Raw genomic sequence first — 17,094 nt, 5'->3', positions numbered from 1 at the left:
AACAAGATGGCGTTCTGCTTTCTTATTTCAGCTTTTATACTGCAACAAGAGTCCTTTCATGGTCTCCACCGTAAAGATACTCCTTGTTTAATTAATAAAGATACTGGGGGAGAAACTTGGAGACCATGCAAATACCTGTTTCTCCTAGGCTTTCACCCACTCTTCACAGCATCCATCAGTGGATCTTGTCTGCAACAGTTACTGAGCTGTTTGCCTGTTGGTGATATTCTATGATATTCTATTTCTCTCTCTCTTTTTTAAAGATTTTATTTGAGAGAGAGAGAGAGAAAACGAGTGGTGGGGGAGGGCAGAGGGAAAGGGAGAAGCAGATTCCCCACTGAGCAGGGAGCCTGAGGCAGGGCTTGATCCCAGGACCCCGAGATCATGATCTGAGCTGAAGGCAGATGCTTAACCGACGGAGCCACCCAGGTGCCCCTATTAATTAAAATTCTTCTGCAAAGAGCTGTCCCTTCTCCTCATTCATATATTCAATTACTTATATCAGGATGCACTCACGAATGTTTATTTTACTCTATGGGTTATAATCCAATACTATCATTTGCTCCAGCTTTGGCCATTAGGAGCTCCTTTGGGTTGGCTTCTGTGTTGTTCTGACAAGCCCCATCCTTTATAGCACACTTCCTCACGTTCAGCACTACAAGGTGTTCCGGGCTCATCTAGGACTTTCCTGCCCCAGCCCTGGAATTTGCCGCTTCTGCAAGGAACCCTGGTTCCCTTGATGCGGGGTGGGGGGGGGTGGGGGTGGGGAGGGAAGTGTTTAGAAACAAAGATCTGGGCTCTAGGGATGCTCACGGTTACATGGGTGTCAGTCCTCATGGCTTTAGGCTCTCTCAGTGAACACAGCAAGGGAGTACAGGTATGTGCGCCAGCCCCCCCATCTACCTTTATTTCTGCACCTATGTACGCGTCTGCACGTATCTACTATCCATCTATCCGCCATTTAAAACTGAGTTCAAACAAATACCTCTGATTCTGATTCAACACCACAAAGCTCATTTCAGTCTTCCTCCTTTCTAGCTGCAAACTCTCTTTGACAGCAAGAAACTCGGCTCTCATTATCCACCACCCATTTATATATTTGTTCAACCCTACTATACACACAATGCAATTTCAGAATCGCTAACCCAAACCCCTGTAAGAAACACATCTGCTAATTGGACTACAGCATTTTTGGACAGTTTTTGTCTTTAGTCTTAAGAGTATCTGGTCAACATACTGTTTTCCAAAATTATTTCGGTAAGTTGTTTTCTCCCCCAGTCCTTGCAATGGGTTATAGTCATCACTTGTATTACAATTAAGTTCATTCGTTACTGTTTGGAATCCATTTTGGGTCTCTCCCACATGCTGGATAATTTGAATTGTCTGTTTACTTTTTGGGTATGTGAGGTCCTTTTTTTTTTTTTTTTTTAAGATTTTATTTATTTGACAGAGAGAGTGAGCTAGAGAGAGAGAGCACAGCCAGGGGAGGGGAGGAGGGAGAGGAAGGAGCAGACTCTCCGCTGAGCAGGGAGCCCGATGTGGGGCTCCACACCAGGACCCTGGGATCATGACCTGAGCTGAAGGCAGACGCTCAACCGACTGAGCCACCCACGTGCCCCGGTAGGTGAGGTTCTAAGTCAGAGCTGAAAAGAGAGCCACGCTCAAGAAAGGCCGTGCACCCGCATCCCTGTCACCCCATCCCGATCTCCCCCTTCTTTCCACTGCTTTCCCACCAGCCCCAGTGCACACCATCTAGCAGCCACTCAGGAAAGCACTGGCTAATAATAACGAAGCCTATTCCTCTTCTTGGAGATGAAGAGCCACGGGTAACTAGCGCTCAGCTTGAAAGGAATTCTTGGGTAACACTTTCAAATTTCTTGTACTTTCTTTTCTTCCTCCTTTTTAAAATGTAGCATCTCAAAACAACTTGGCAGCCTAGGAAATTATTTGTAAATATCTGGAAAATTAAGTAGCAATAATATTTGCAGGAAAAAATAATTCTGAGTAAAAGTTGTTTTTTTTTTTTGTCTCATAATAATGCTCTAGTTGCTCATTTTCTCTGTAATAAGGATTTGATTTTAGACTAATGAGGAAGGAAGCCACTAGAGATGAGTCAATAAACATAAAGCCAGTTATAAAAATCTGGGAAAGAAAGCAAAGAGTTTTGCAAATGCGGACCTAAGGAGGAAATTGGCATCTGAGACTCTACACTTATTTTCATATCCAGAGGACACTTGGATCAAAACATGAAAAATAATAAAACTTTAGGATTAGGGTAATGTGGATGGTGAAGTCACATGCCATGACATTTCCAAGAGGGTAATGAAATATTTGGCAAATTCTGCAAATAAACAGGCCTTTTTATACGTCCAGTCCTCTGAAACCTTGTAAAATGATAATCATACCACCTACTGACAGCAAAGCTGTACAGGTAGACTCACAGGCTTGAGGAATATGGAAAAGGTTATGGGTGATCCAGAATCAACAAGTTTATTTGATAAATATTTAATTTTATTGATAAGTATTTGATCTGGATTTACATTCTACAGCTGTCAATATATTCTCTGTATTTTGTGTCACGTCAGGGGATTCTACAGCTTGTTAGGGGCATGAGTCTCCAAATCAAGACAGAATCGGGGCTGAATCCTGGCCTGGCCACTAACTGGCTACATATCATTGGGCCAGATAACCTCCCTAAGCTTCGGTTTCTTCATCTCTATAATGGGCACAGTGATACCAACCTGTAGGTGGCATGAACTTTGAACCCAATGTGAAAAACTTAGTAAGTGCCCGGTACAAACCAAGTGCTCCCTTGGTAAGTGCAGCCTTGGGGTTAACAGTGAGGACTCCGGCCTCCACTGGAATCTGGCTCTGCCACTCATTTGCTGTGTGGCCTTGGAAAGTCACTGAACCTTTCTGAGTTAGCAGTTGAAGAGGCAGTAGTAATCTGGAATGGGGATAATAATCAATAACCAACTCTGAAATAGCGATGACACCAAATGGAGTAGGTACCAGGATCCAGTGAATTAATATGGACAGAGCACAGAGAACGGGGCCAGATGTACCGCACTCCAGAACACTGTCAAGGACAGTTAGCTAGGATAATTCAGTCAGCCTACCGGACAGATGAGGAGGGCATCCTGGTGGGAGCCATCTCTTACACAGAGTACCAGGCCTGGTGCTGAGGTCTGGAAGGAGACGTGCTGGCAATGTTTGTCGACAGCTTCGGAGTCCTCAGGGGCTTACTTACCCCATCTGTCAATGGCATGGCAAGTGGTCTAACCCACACTGGTCAAGAGCTAAGCTGAAGTCAAGAACACAGGAGCTGACACACTCATAAGGAACACATTACAGCAATTTGGCTGCAGGGGAAAAAAACTTGCATAACCCTTGCTCATTGCTCATGGGTTATGCAAACCCTACTCTGCAGTCAGCCTGCTTCAAAATTCTTGGTTCCACAGAGAACAAATCTTTGAGGTGAGTAAGATGTTGAAATCTAGAGTGCTGGGGTGCTTGCTCCTTTGTCTTGCAATCATTCATCCTCTGGCATATTTATTCAAATTGCACGTCTTTGATAAAGGTTGTATTTCACCTCATGAAAAGAAATCAATAGAAAGAAAACGAGTGGGCTGTTGTGTCTTTATTTCTAAACACGCTAATAAATTATCTACTCTCACTGTATTGACACTGTGTTTCACAGGGAAACAGCTCTTTGTACCTTACTCTACTTAAAGTCACACAAAAGAGCGTGTTCTGTTAACTCCCCAGGCAAGGCTTTCTCTCTCACCTTCTTTCTCCCGACGGAACAACGGGATCCGTAGACAGGACCTCCCGGGTTCTCTAGTAGAGGGAATGACACAGGCCCACACCCTCTTACGCTTGATACTGAGTTCAAGAATTTTCTAAAAACGGAAAGTTTCCTCACAGCCTGTACGGAGGCAAAAGTCAACCTGAACTGACCCACGCCTGTAAATGTAAAGAACTTACCTCCCTTGGCGTGAACATCATACACGGATTTGGATATGATGCCCGAGGCCCCGCCACGGGCACTGTATGGAATGTGTGCTGCTTTATTCTCATAAACCGCCCCCAAAATGTCTCAGTTCTGAAACAAACTGGGCCCCAAGATACAGGACTGTGGACCTCTAGGGGAGTTACAGATGCTGTTCTGCTCCAAACACAGCTGTGTGAAAACAGCCAGTGAGAAAAGTAATTCTAGAATTTTCTCTCAACTGCCGCCTTCTTTTATTTTATTTTGTTTTTTTTTTTAAGATTTTATTTATTTATTTGAGAGAGAGAGAGAGAGTGAGAGAGAGAGAGCAAGCCCAAGAGGGGGCAGGGTCAGAGGGAGAAGCAGACTCCCTGCCGAGCAGGGAGCCCGATGCGGGACTCGATCCCGGGACTCCAGGATCATGACCTGAGCCGAAGGCAGTCGCTTAACCAACTGAGCCACCCAGGTGTCCCCAAGTTCTGGTTTTAAAAGAAGGTGGCAGGGGCACTTGGGTGGCTCAGTTGGTTAAGCGACTGCCTTCGGCTCAGGTCATGATCCTGGAGTCCCGGGATCGAGTCCCGCATCGGGCTCCCTGCTCGGCAGGGAGTCTGCTTCTCCCTCTGACCCTACCCCCTCTTGTGCTCTCTCTCTCTCTCAAATAAATAAATTAAATCAAATCTTTAAAAAAAATAAAAATAAAATAAAACCAGAACTTGGGCCGAACCACCACGTTGCTGATCTCATGATTTTAAACAGGCAATAATCACTCAGAAAAGACTTTGCCCCCACTTGTGTTTGCCCCTCAGGTGACCGCACCATAACTTACACCCTACAAGGTTCTACGGAAAACGCTCACAGGGACACGCATATCCTTTTAGGGGACGCATGCTCTCGGGAGCTACTCTTCCAGAAGCCTGGCCTCTTTGGACCCTGTTGGACCCAGGTTTAAATTCCTGACCCATTAACTCGCAGGGCGCATGGCGTGAGCAAGTTTATAGCCCCTTTGGACTTCAGTTTCCCATGCGAAAATCGGGGGAGACCACCACCTACTACTCAGGGCTATTGGACTGAAACAAAATAATGCCCCTGGTCCACAGAGACACAGGTTAGCTGTTTTCCACACCCTTCCAGCACTTAGCTTCCTCCTCTGCCGGAGACACTGTCCGGACACAAGGTGCAAGGCAGAAAGCTCGGTGTCCACTTTCTCCCGCGCGGGCAAGCTCAGACAGAGGGGTATGGACGTGTAAGGTGTATGCATTTGCAGCGCATGTTTACCTATGACAGGGTGGCAGGAAATGGATTTGTAGGAGGTTCTGGACCCAAATGCAGCATCAGAAGCTCCGAGGAAAACGGAGTAAACAGAGCTGGGGGTACTGCCGGCAGATGAGCTGTTGGGGACCAGGGGAGATGTCATTTAAGGACACCTGGGCACTCATAAAGGCATGGCCTCGCTGGTTTGGATTTGGCTGCGGAATGGAAGAGTCCAGATGTGTGTGGACAGCTTTAAATCAGTAGTTCCCTCTCTTGGCTGCAAGATGCCAGGCCCACCCCAGAGAATCAACTAGAATGGTATGTTCAAAGGTCTCAAGGTGATTTCAGTATTGTCATGGAAGACGAGGCCACTGCACATGGATGGACAGCAGGTGCTCCAGCTGTCCGGCTTCTCCTGTTGTGTAGGGGGCTGGTTACAGAGCCTCACTGATTAGGAAAGGAAAAACACACCGCGCAGCGAGGGGTTATCAGAAGCCCGGAGCAGAGAACGAACGTTAATGTTTAACCAAGTCATGGCTGTCGGCGGAACAGGCCCGAGACCGGCCAGCGTTCTCACCTGGGGCTTTCCCATTCCTGCTCGAACTTGTCTTTCTCTTCTTTGGTGTCTCCCGAATGTGGGTGTTTCTGCACGATGCGCATTCCACCAGCTTTCACTAAAATGAAAACAGAAGGGGGTGTGACCAACCTGGCAGTGGACCAGGGAACTAGCTCAAAAGCTTTTGGCGGCCCCACCGCCGTGAGTTGGTCCAGATAACCTGGCAGCGACAAGGATGAACCACAGAGGTTCCTGCTCTTGCGGGGATTCAGTAGGACGTGGCAGCGGACGCGATCTTTTACTCCAGACCCACTTAGAAACCTTCCAAGGCTGCTTGCTTTAGGTCCTTGATGCAACGGGGTCCCTCTTAGTCCCTATGCTGTGACATTTTCTCAAACACCGATGATGCTTTTGATGGGGTGATAACAGCCCCGGGGGACACAGGACAGTCCCAGAGCCCACTCAGGCGGCAGCCAGTGACACCTGTGGTAGCCTTTGCCAAACTGTGTTGGGAAGCCTCGGTGTTGACACGTGTTAACTTTTAAAAAATGCCCTTACTGACATATAATTCACATACAGTACGAGTCACCCATTTAGAGAGTGCAGTGCAACAGTTCTGAATGTACTCAGGGCTGGGCAACTGTCGCCACAGTCAGTTCAAGCCCACGGTCATGACCCCAGACAGAAACCCCATCCCCGTGAATGGTCACTCACTGACCCCCTCCCCCAGCTCATGACAACCCCTCCTCTGGCCTTGCCTGTTCTGCATATTTGACCCCCTTCTTTCACTTGGCATGTTTCCAAGGTTTACCCAGGTGGCAGCCTGGGTCAGGCCTTCGTTCCTTTTTATGGCTGAATGATATTCTACTGCACGACAGACCACATTTTATTTATCCCTTCATCAATGGGTGGACACTTAGGCTGTTTCCACTTATTGACTATTATGCATAAGGCAGCTGTGAACAACTTGTGTACAAGTTTTTGTGTGGATACGTGGACGTATACCTTCACTTCCTTGGGTATACACCTAGGAGTGAGAGAGCTGGGTTACACGGTAACTCTGTATATCCTTTTGAGGAGCTGCCAAATGGCTTTCAAAGCCATGGCACCATTTTCCATTCCAACCAGTCCGAGCGTTCCAATTTCTCCCCAGGCTTGCCAGCGCTTGCTACTGTCTAACTTTTAAATTATGGCCATCGTAGTGGGAGTGAAATGTTATCTTATTGTGGTTTGATTTGCGTTTCCTCAATGGCTAATGTTAATTCTGCTCTGCAAGAAAACAAACCAAATCCACACCGCTCCCCCCATGCCCAAATGGGGATTCCAGGATCTCTTAGTGTGGGAAATGCGGGGTTGAACAAATTAAATGGGTTTCCTTAAGATTTTCTTGGCCTTTAGCATGCATTGTAAGCTTTATGAGGGGCACAGAGTGTACCATCTTTCCCAAATTCATTTGACCCCACAACTCCCCCTGCCCTCCACCCCAGTAATGCTGGTTATCATCCTTCAGGACTTCAGTGTTCCACACTAAATAGAGTTTGGGAATGCTGGCCTTATATCCAAAAAGCCAACCTCATGTGGCTGTCACCAGCATGGGCTTTGGGGTCGGTAAGCTACAACACGTCCTCAGCTCTAGGGTGTCAGACTATTTAGCCCCTCAAGCCTTGCTGCTTCATCCGCAGAAAGGGGTTAAGAGCTGCATCCTAAGATCTTTAAATAAAAGAAACTGTCGAGATGCTCATATATATATATATATATATATATAATAAATATAATGTTTTCTTTAAAAAAAAAAAAAGAAGCTGTCGAAACCTTTCCCCTGTATGATGGTGTTTGGAAATGGGGCCTTTGGAAGGTGATTAGGTCATGAGGGTAGAGCCCTCCTGAATGCGATTAGTGCCTTTATAAAATAGAGATCCCTCCCACCCCCACCCCCAGCCCCCAGGAGGCACCTTGTCCTCTCCCCCACGTGAGGACACAGAGAAAAGATGGCTCTCTATGAACCAGGCAGTGGGCCCTCACTAGGCACCAAATCTGCTGGTGCCTTGACCTTGGACTTCTAGCTTCCAGAACTGTGAGAAATTTCTGTTGTTTACAAGCCAGCAGTCTGTGGTACTCTGTTACACTCTGTTATAGGGACTAAGACAGAGGTGTTGGTAGCTTCTGGGCATGGGTGGGTACTTGACAGAAAGCACAGCCATGTGAACTGTGTTCATTGGCCCCCAGGTTCGTGTCACGGGGCTCGCCTGCCGCACCCCCCCATCCTCAGGTGAGCCACCCCCGAGGTGCCACGGCACAGCTCTGATCACACAGACTGCCAACCTGTCAGGCCACGTCCTCTGCTGTGACAAATTTGGTTGGACCCTGTTGCATTAAGAAAAGTCCAGGACAAGTCTCCTCCTGATGCGAAAGGAGAGAGAATGTGAAAAACACCCCCAGGCTCTCATGCTTTGAGGTTATTGGTTTTCAATGTCCCAGGGAGAGTTTGTGGGCCCCTGCCTTCAAGAAGCTGACAGTGCCTGCTGCCTGGCCAACAGTCCCTGGCAGCAGGCTGCTGGACAAATCCAAGGCAGAGGGCAGGTGAGATGAAGGACTCCGTATAATGATGCATCTGCTGCCACCACTAATTCTTTTCAAGGGGACGTTCTGCTTTGGAAAGAAGGAAATATGATCCTGTTTGGTAATTCTTCCAAAAATCTGCTTTTTATCCCATCTATTGATTTTTATTTCAATCATTTTATTTTCCATTTCTAGAGCTTTTATTTCCCCGTCCAATTCACCCAGTCTTTATTTGATAGGGTCTTACTCGTTCCTCATGGTTTTCTTTTCTACATTTAATCATTTCAGGCATACTTGTTTTGTAGTTGTACATTCGATTATTTTATGATCTGAGGTCCCTGGGAGTCTAATCCCACTGCTTGCTTTTGTCTGCTGAGTCTCTCTCTCATTGCAGTGACTGCAGATTATGAGCTTTTCTTCAGTAAGGCTTTGTCTGTGGGGATCCTCTGGGGCCTGGGGTATAGGCAGCCTCCCTTTGGAAAGATGCTGGACATACTTCTGTCAAACCAGGAGTACAGGCACCTGGAAATCCTTTTTATGTCCGATTTCTCAGACCAGGAACTGCCAAACAGTATAAATTTGAACTCACAGCCCACGTAAAGGCAGTCCTGCGTTGACCAATTCTTAGGGAGACTTTCTTGTCCCCCCACCCGGAGCCCAGGCAGAAAGAGATCAGTGCCATCCCACTGTGTTGCTGGGCACAGGCGCTCCACCCTTGCTCTGTGCACAGGCTTGGCCTCTGAGCCCCCAGCTGTATGTTGGGGTCTTGTGTTAAATGAGGCCAGTGAGGGTGGGCCCTAACCCAATCTACTGGTGTCTTTATATGACGAGGAAGAGAAGCCAGGTCACTCCCTGCCTCACGTGGGCCCGAGACTCGTGCTAATAGTTCTGAATTTGTTTCTTCGGGTGTGGTTCCTAGGGATTTTCCTCCCTTTGGGCTCAGATTTTTTCAAAAAGAAAGAACAAAAACACCATTGCAGGTGGCTTATCAAGATATTCCAGGTTGGGTAGTCAGTCATACCTTAAGAAATAGAAACAGAAATAAAATTCTGTAGTTAAGATAATTTTCTACTCTATTGAAATGTAAGTGTGTTTTTGGCCAAAGGAGGAGCCTGGAAAAATTGTCCCCCTATATGTTTTTTTTTTTTAATTCATTTCCTGCCCATCCATCCCACCCTTAGTGCACATCCATTAGAAACTCATTAGAGGTGCCGCTATGGGCCAAGTTGTGTCCCCCAAGCTCATGGGTTGAAACCCTCACCCCTATAACCTCAGACTGTGACTGTATTTGCAGACAGGGCGTTTAAAGACTGGATGAAGTTAAAATGAGGCTGTGAGGGCGGGTCTTGAGCCAACAGGGCTGGTGTCCTTGTAAGAAGAGGAAGAGACAGGAGGGATGCCGCCACAGAGAAGTCGAAGGAGGACACAAGAAGGCAGCAGGTCTGCAGCCAAGGAGAGAGGCCTCAGAAGAAACCAGACCTGCAGGCACCCTGATCTTAGACCTCCAGCCTCTAGAACTGCGAGAACAGAGATTTCTGTGGTTTAAGCCCCCACTCTGGGGGATTTTGCTACAGCAGCCTGAGCAGATGAAAACCCATGCCTGTTTAAAAAAGGATGTCTGAATCATTTCAACTTGGCAGACATCAAACATTAAAATGATAACTCACAGGCATGCTCTGTAAAGGGACTGAAGGAAAAGGGCTGTGTCACTAACTACAAAGAAGACCGATGATGAAGGTCAAGGTGACATTTGAAATAATCGAGCCCAAAGCCCGGCCACCCCTCCGTTGAAGTACACATGTCAAGGCTCAGTCACTCCCCATTAGTGCTTCATTCAATTGGGTTTATAAAAACAATTAACTTCATCAATCCCTCACAGTGTGTGCGGTGATTAATGCAGCAGTAAAAAGTGGCAATAATAGTAATAACTCAACGCCGAGACAGCTTCATTTGAACTTGCGATACTGCCAAAACGTTACGACGGCACATATTTATTGCGATTGTCTTACCCCTGTCATGAGGACTCTTTGTTTGTGAAAAATAGGAAGGCAGAGTTGTTTCTGCAGAAATCTTTGCAGAATTATTTGCAAACGGAAGTATTTTTACGAGACATTAGAAAAAACAAGCACTCGGATTGTTGGTGTAGTGGTTGTTACTCAAAAGAGAGCTTAGAAATGAAAAGAATACCAAATACCGTATTTAGTATTAGTAGAAGTGCTGGACAGACGACAGTGATGTGGGTCCTGGAGCCAGATCTCTGGGCTCAAGTCCTAGCTTTGCCCGCGCGCGTGCGTGTACGTATCTTTCTGTGTGTGTGTGCGCGCGCGCATGTGCACGTCTGGGCACGTTGCTGGCACCCTCTGTGCCTCTGGGTGCTCCCTCTGTGAAGAAAAGGGGACAGCGCTCCCCCCGCCAGGGGTTTGCCGAGGACTCAGTGAGTTAGCACATGTGAAACGCCTCCCACCGGGCCCGGCACCTGGCAAGTGTTCCACTGATGTGGTCAGCTAAGCATCCCTAGGACTGTCGTCAGTACATCACCATCTAAGTATGGCAGCTTCTGGGAAATCACAGATCCTGGGTAATGCTTCAACTTTGCTCTTCTTCACCATCGCTGTGTGCAGGGCTCTTTCTCACCACCGGCCACATGACATCCCACCTTACAGTAACCCAATGGAGTGGATCCCGAGGGGTGAAGAAGGGGAGGCCAGCAGGCCCGGAGCTGGATCTGACCCTGGCAGCCCGTACCCTTGATCACACCCTGCAGGCCCTTCTTTGCTTGGACCTTCCAGGAAACAGAGAGCATCATTGCTCCTCAGAGAAACACAAAGTGATGGCCCAGGGCAGGCTCTGGTTACTGTGCCACCCAGGAGACACAGAAAGTGAGTTTGACATTCAAAGCTCTTTGCACAGCAGTTTCCTGCCTACAGGGTAAAGGGAGGGGAGGAAGCCTCCTCCGTAGTCAGACTTCACCAGATAAGGAGTATTGGGGAGGCAGCTGACGACATCTACCCAGCCCCGGGTCTGGGAGATTAGGTGGGGATGGGGCTAAGGAACAGGTCCATGGCAGCTCGGAGAGACAGCTCTCCAGGAGAGGGGACAGAGAACCCGCTGGCAAGTGAAGAAGAACCTCTTGTCTGCGGTGGGGCTGGGTTAAGGGGAAAGTAGGGGGTGAAAGCAGGGAGAGGTAGTGCCAGCTGCTCTACTCCTCACCCCGCCCCGAGGAGAACCTGCCCCCCTGAAGACACCTGCAGTCCCGACAGGGGCCTCCAGGTCCATGGGCAGTGCAGGGAGCAATGGCTGGTGCTAAATAATGAGCTCTGATCAATTGCTGAGCTTGTGCCCCGGACGGTTTTCTCTCTAAGAAGCTGAGGAAGAATGAAGGCAGATGGCTATCCCGCACTTAGAATCGTAGACCGATGCGGGAAGGCCCTTAAGTGACACAGGGCAATCCAGGCACTCTCCAGAGGTGGAGCTGAGGCTCAGACATATGACGTGATGGCCGGGGCCACAGAGCCCTGGTCAGAAGTGGACAGGCCGGGCCCACCTTCCACAGTGTCCATTCCACCACCGGGCTGGGATCCAGAGCACAGAGTGAGTGGTGACCGGCCCAGGATGGGGACCTTGCTGGACAGACTGGGCCAAAACTGAAGAAGGGGTGTGGCTAGTCACTTGGGGATCCTTCAGTTTAGGGAAGCTGATTGCAGAAAGTGCAGGGAAAAGGAGGGTCCATCTTCCCCTCCCCCCCAAGATGTCCACGCCCTGGTTCCCTGGAACCTATGGATGTGCTGGGTTAGCCGGCAAGGGGGAGTTAAGGTTGCTACTCAGCTGACCTTAAAATAAAGAGATTCTTCTGGAAAAGGCCAAAAAAAAAAAAAAAAAAAAAGGACTCTCTGCAGAACACTCCCAGAAGGAATGAGCCATGCAGACACTTTGATTTCAGCCTGGTGGGCCCCATCTCAGACTTCTCACCTCCCGAATGATAAAATAGGAAAGTTGTGTTATTTTAAGGCTCTAAGTTTATCATGCTTTGCCTACAGCGGCCACTGGAAACCGATGCAGTGACAGATGTTAAGTCTCGGGTGTCACCATAATCCCCCACTCCCTGTCCCCTGCGCACAGGCCATGCCATGGGGGGGCCTTGGTCTCTGCACTGTTCCTTGTAGGAAGGCTCCCTGGGAAGGGAAACAGACCCCCACTTGTTCAGCCCCACCGCTGAGATTCTGGGTTGTCTGTGAACAACAGGGAGCACTACTGAACTCACTAAGGTAACTGTAACTAGCACTTTATACTTTTGATGTCACCAGAACTAACATAGTACTTGAAACAACAGTGAGTGTTCCCTATATAAATGAAAAGATTTCCGAAGTTGGGAAGGGGAAACATTCCCCAAACCACGAACGAATGCATGGGGCATTATCTGGAATGGAAAGAGAATGAAACCAAGTACGGAAGAATGAAGTGAAATCTAAACTATGTTTTAGAAATGCTGCGTTCCACCCTGACGGGGAGTTTTTGAAAAAAATGCGGTGACTAGAAGGCTATTTCTTTTCTGTTTTTCTTGGCATGTTGGGAGCAAAAGCAGACTTTCCTGTGCTCTTGAAGGGTTAGTCAGTGACTGGATTGAGGGCACCAGGGTTGTGCTTAGCAAATCTGTGACTGAACAGTTAATACAATAAAAGACAAATCAGTCTTCCATTGCTGGCGTTAGAGTGGCCTAGATAATCTGAAAACCTTCCTGCAGGAGACGATTTAGGGAGAATTATTACCCACAACCTTTTAAATGCATCCTTAACTCGTGTTCGAATGATTAATGTAACAGAGACTTGAATTATCCTGAAGTTAGTAAAAAAAGTAATCTGTTTTCCGTTTCACTTTAAATAAATACAATCGTGTTTATATTTCCATTTGACTCAGTTCTAGAAGAGACGGAAAGTCTACTTTTCAAAGAAAATCATATGTAAAATTAGTAACGCTCAGAGCTATCACATATTAGATTTACGAGAACTTTACTGACATATGGTTTTGGCTACCCTGGGAAATGGAGGGGAACGGGGCCAGCAAAATGTATTTAACAGAGAGATTTTATCCACATCACTGCCACAAACTCCCGAAGACAGGCAGAAATGAGTAATAGTGTGTCTTATAATTATGTCCTCCGTGCCGCCTTGGCACCCTGGTCCTGCTATTTGATGGAACAGAACCTCGCTCGCTAATTCTAACTTTGGTAATCTGTATTTGCAGTAATGCTCATAAAACAAGCCGTTTCACCCCATTTCTCCACAGATACTTTGTAGTGGAGAGCAGTGGAGGGGTCTCAAGTCATTAAGGCTTCATTACTTTTACCGAGGGCCCAGATGACAGCGCCCTGCTGGGTGAGGTGGGGCCTCTAGCGCCTTTAGCTGGAGCTGGTACTCAAGCTGGTGGCTCGTGCCACGTCAGGGAGTTAGTTTCCCTCCTTCTCTCCCACTAATACAGGAGGCCTACGTGTCACTAAACTTCTGTTTGTTTTCTCTTGTTAATCTGCCAGGAATTTAGAAGGGTAGAGGGGAACACCAGCATGCTGTTTAACACTCAGCACACGTTAGTCACTATTTCCACTACTAAGATGCTCCCTGAACTGGCTGAGCCCCCGTGCATCACTAGTACACACTGGAGATGGCTCAGAAGTGGAGGGACGTTGCAGATCCTGCATGCTCTGGTGATGAGAGGTGATGAGAGGCTCGGGAGAAACTCTCTCAGGAGCTATTTGTTATTTTGTGCCTGGCACTGGGCCAAGGCCCTGGGGATAATGCTATCAATAAAACTCGGCTCAGAAATGGGGCACCTGGGTGGCTCAGTCAGTTGAGCGTCTAACTCTTGGTTTTGGCTCAGGTCATGATCTCAGGGTTGTGAGATCGAGCCCTGTACTGGGCTCGGCGCTGAGCGCAGTGTTTGCTTGTTCCTCTCCCTCTGCTCCTACCACCTGCCTCCACCCCTTGCCCCGTGCAAGTGCGCTCTCTTTCAAATAAATAAAATCTTAAAAAAAAAAAAAAAGACTCAGCTCAGAAGGAGAAGAGAGGCAGATAGGTGGAGTTAAGTGTGATAATAAGGAACGGGTTGCTGTGGGAATGCACAGGGGGGCACCTAGCTCAGACAGCAGTAACAAGAAAACACAAAAGAACGTGAATATAGTTATGGGAGAGGATTTTATTGTTTCCAATTGAGGATTTAAGCACTAGTCTTTGTTACCCAACTTAAGCACTTAATGAAAGGGTTCCCAAAGTTTTTAAGGCTATTATTTTGATTTATGAACTGTGTTCTTGGCTACCTCTGATGATTATTCTTTATTATAGTGGGTTGTTTTTTCTTTAGTTTATTTTTTAATAACATCTACTCCACAGAACTGCCTCCTCTCTGGCCATGCCAGAGTAAGCATGGACACCTTGAGCTTTCTTGCTGGAACCTCTGTAATACAGGGGAATGCACTGAGGGGCACTGCTGGGAAGCAAAATACTTCAAGCAGCAAAAGACCCCTTTCTAACCTGTACCCCTGGGCCAGGATGCCAGACCCTTCCTCCAACTCTGGCCAAGTGTGACTGGTCTTAGAAAATGCAGAATAACAGTGACAGATCCCCAAGTAGCTCCTACTTGACTGGGGCCCCAAAGGCTGAAGGACCAGTCCTGAAGTCACTTGAGGAGTTTACCTGTGGGATTAAATGCCCTTTGGCACTGGTCCTGATGGATGGAAGGAACAGAGCTGAAGAAGTAGCAAAGGAAGCCCTGTCCTGAGCCTTTCCCACAGGAAGGTCAGCTGGCCCAAACCTCCCATTTAAAAGAATAGGAAAACTGAGCCCTAGCAAAGTGATGGGCCTCAAAACTTAGAACCCAAGTTCACTGCTCACCAGCACAAATAAGTTGGTTCCTTGCTCCTGGTGCATAAATAAGCTAGTTAATTTGTAATCCACAAAGCCTAGCTGTTTACAATTCAAAGAAAATTAGAGCCCTTTATGAAGTTTCTCCCAGGGATTTAATAAGTACAGTTTGTATCTCTGATCTTAAAAATCTCCATATTGATATGTCTCTCCACGCAATTTAATTACGGTGACTTTGATTTGGTATCATTCCAACAGATACGCTTTAATGCCACTCAATAGCCAGGGACAGGGGTGTCATGGGCAGACTGCTGCCACATAGTCCAGGGCCATAAGTGTAACTGGAGGTGTTCTTTCCTGCGGAACTGCCCAGGTCGGCGGGCAGCTGGACGCGGATCCCGCGCAGCAGGAACTAAAGGTCAGAGTTATCTTTAAAAGCAACCCCTTTGAGGTACTCTCTCCCTTTTTTGTAACTAAACCAATGCAAAGGGCCCCAAAGCCTATTCTCCATGATAGTGGAGCTGTTTTGTGAAATCCCATGCCTCTTCAGTCTCTACACACCAGTTAGCCATTATTCTTCCCAAGTGCCAGTTACTTTTCTTGTTTTTGAGAGCTTCTCTCACCAGTGAAAAATAATACCTACTCTGGAATGCAACTTATTTAAAAACTGCTTCGTCGCCCCTGTTGAGGGAGAGAATTAGTGCCCTAGAGTGGGAATGGAAGACAGAGATCACCGGGCTCTCCTATAACAAGAATGGGCACAAACGGGCCCCAAAAAGCAGCCATGTTTTGATAAGGCTTCTGTTAGTGGAAGACTGACTTTATCAGTAACGTGTGCAATTAAGACCCTGAAAGAAGCCCACACACTGAGGTGACTGTTTCTGCGACGGTGGCCTTGGGTCCTTCCATATGGATGGACTGTCATTCCAAAGAAGACAAACAGACATCGACAGCGTTCGTACAGAGTCGGAAGAACAAACGGGAACTGCGCTCAGAAAGAAGGCGGTCTGAACATAAAGCCCGCTTAGATTCGTATTTTTTGTTTGTTTTTAAGAAAGATGACTCTTTCCTGGATTTAACTTCCTTGGTTCAGAAGGTTAGGATTTGAAGGGAAAAAAAGCTCACGGAAAAAACACAAGAAAAAGTTGGATGCGAAAGAAAGTCAGGCGAAGGGGGAACGTCATAGCGAGTGATTAATGATAAAAATTATTTCCGCTCCTTTGGTTCTTTTGTCGGTATGAAATGCTGTCAGCCTACAATTAATCATCACCAGCACACTAAAAACATGGACTTTTAATCGTTCTGGCTACTCGTTTTCCTAACACATCTGCACATTCTAAGTGAGTACTGGGTGCAAACTTTTCTGGGGAAGTTGTACAAGCAGGTCCTTCAAGTCATTCTGATTTGCATGCAACTCCCACCGGCTTGCGAGGTTGCGGACCCTGCGCGCCCAGAGTCTCGGCAGCGCGGGCCGAGTTGGTCTGCAGAGCCCCGGAGCGGCCCCCAGAGCCCGCGCCCCGGCACCCCCTCCGCGCCCCGCGCCCCCGGGTTCGAGCCCGCCCTCGCGCCCCGCGGGAGGACAGAAAGGGGGAACGAGTCAGTACCGGCGGGCGGGTGTCCGGCTTTCGTCTCTAGCTTCCCCTCGGGAGGCGAAGACATGATGCGACCGCGTGTCCGAGGGGCTGGGACGGCGACGGCGAAGACAGCAGGCTCGCGGGCCGGGCGGGAGGAGCGCGCGAGCGGGAGCAGGGGCGGCGGGGCCGCGCACGGAGGCGGTGACTGCGGCCGCCGGGAGGGGGCGCGGCCGGCGCGCGCCGACGTGGCGCGTCCCCCCCACCCGCGGCTGCGCGTTGTCGTCACTGCGCCTGGCCCCGCCCCTCCGGCCC

General features: G+C 48.1%; 1 protein-coding gene across 1 annotated transcript in view; it reads right to left on the bottom strand.

Annotated features, from left to right (window-relative positions):
* Positions 1-17,002, bottom strand: part of LOC113929565 (death associated protein) — a 66,788-nt gene extending 49,786 nt beyond the window's left edge. Inside the window, exons 1-2 of the mRNA XM_027606542.2 lie at positions 16,813-17,002; positions 5,820-5,916 (exon numbers count right to left, since the gene is read on the bottom strand). Of these exons, the coding sequence (XP_027462343.1) occupies positions 5,820-5,916; positions 16,813-16,867 (152 nt within the window). The 5' untranslated portion in view covers positions 16,868-17,002. The remainder of the gene's footprint in view (positions 1-5,819; positions 5,917-16,812) is intronic.
* Between the last annotated feature and the right edge of the window lie 92 nt (positions 17,003-17,094).

The sequence above is a fragment of the Zalophus californianus genome, chromosome 5 (assembly GCF_009762305.2).
Source record: "Zalophus californianus isolate mZalCal1 chromosome 5, mZalCal1.pri.v2, whole genome shotgun sequence".
Lineage (NCBI taxonomy): Eukaryota > Metazoa > Chordata > Mammalia > Carnivora > Otariidae > Zalophus > Zalophus californianus.
This window is presented reverse-complemented; position numbering and strand designations above follow the sequence as displayed.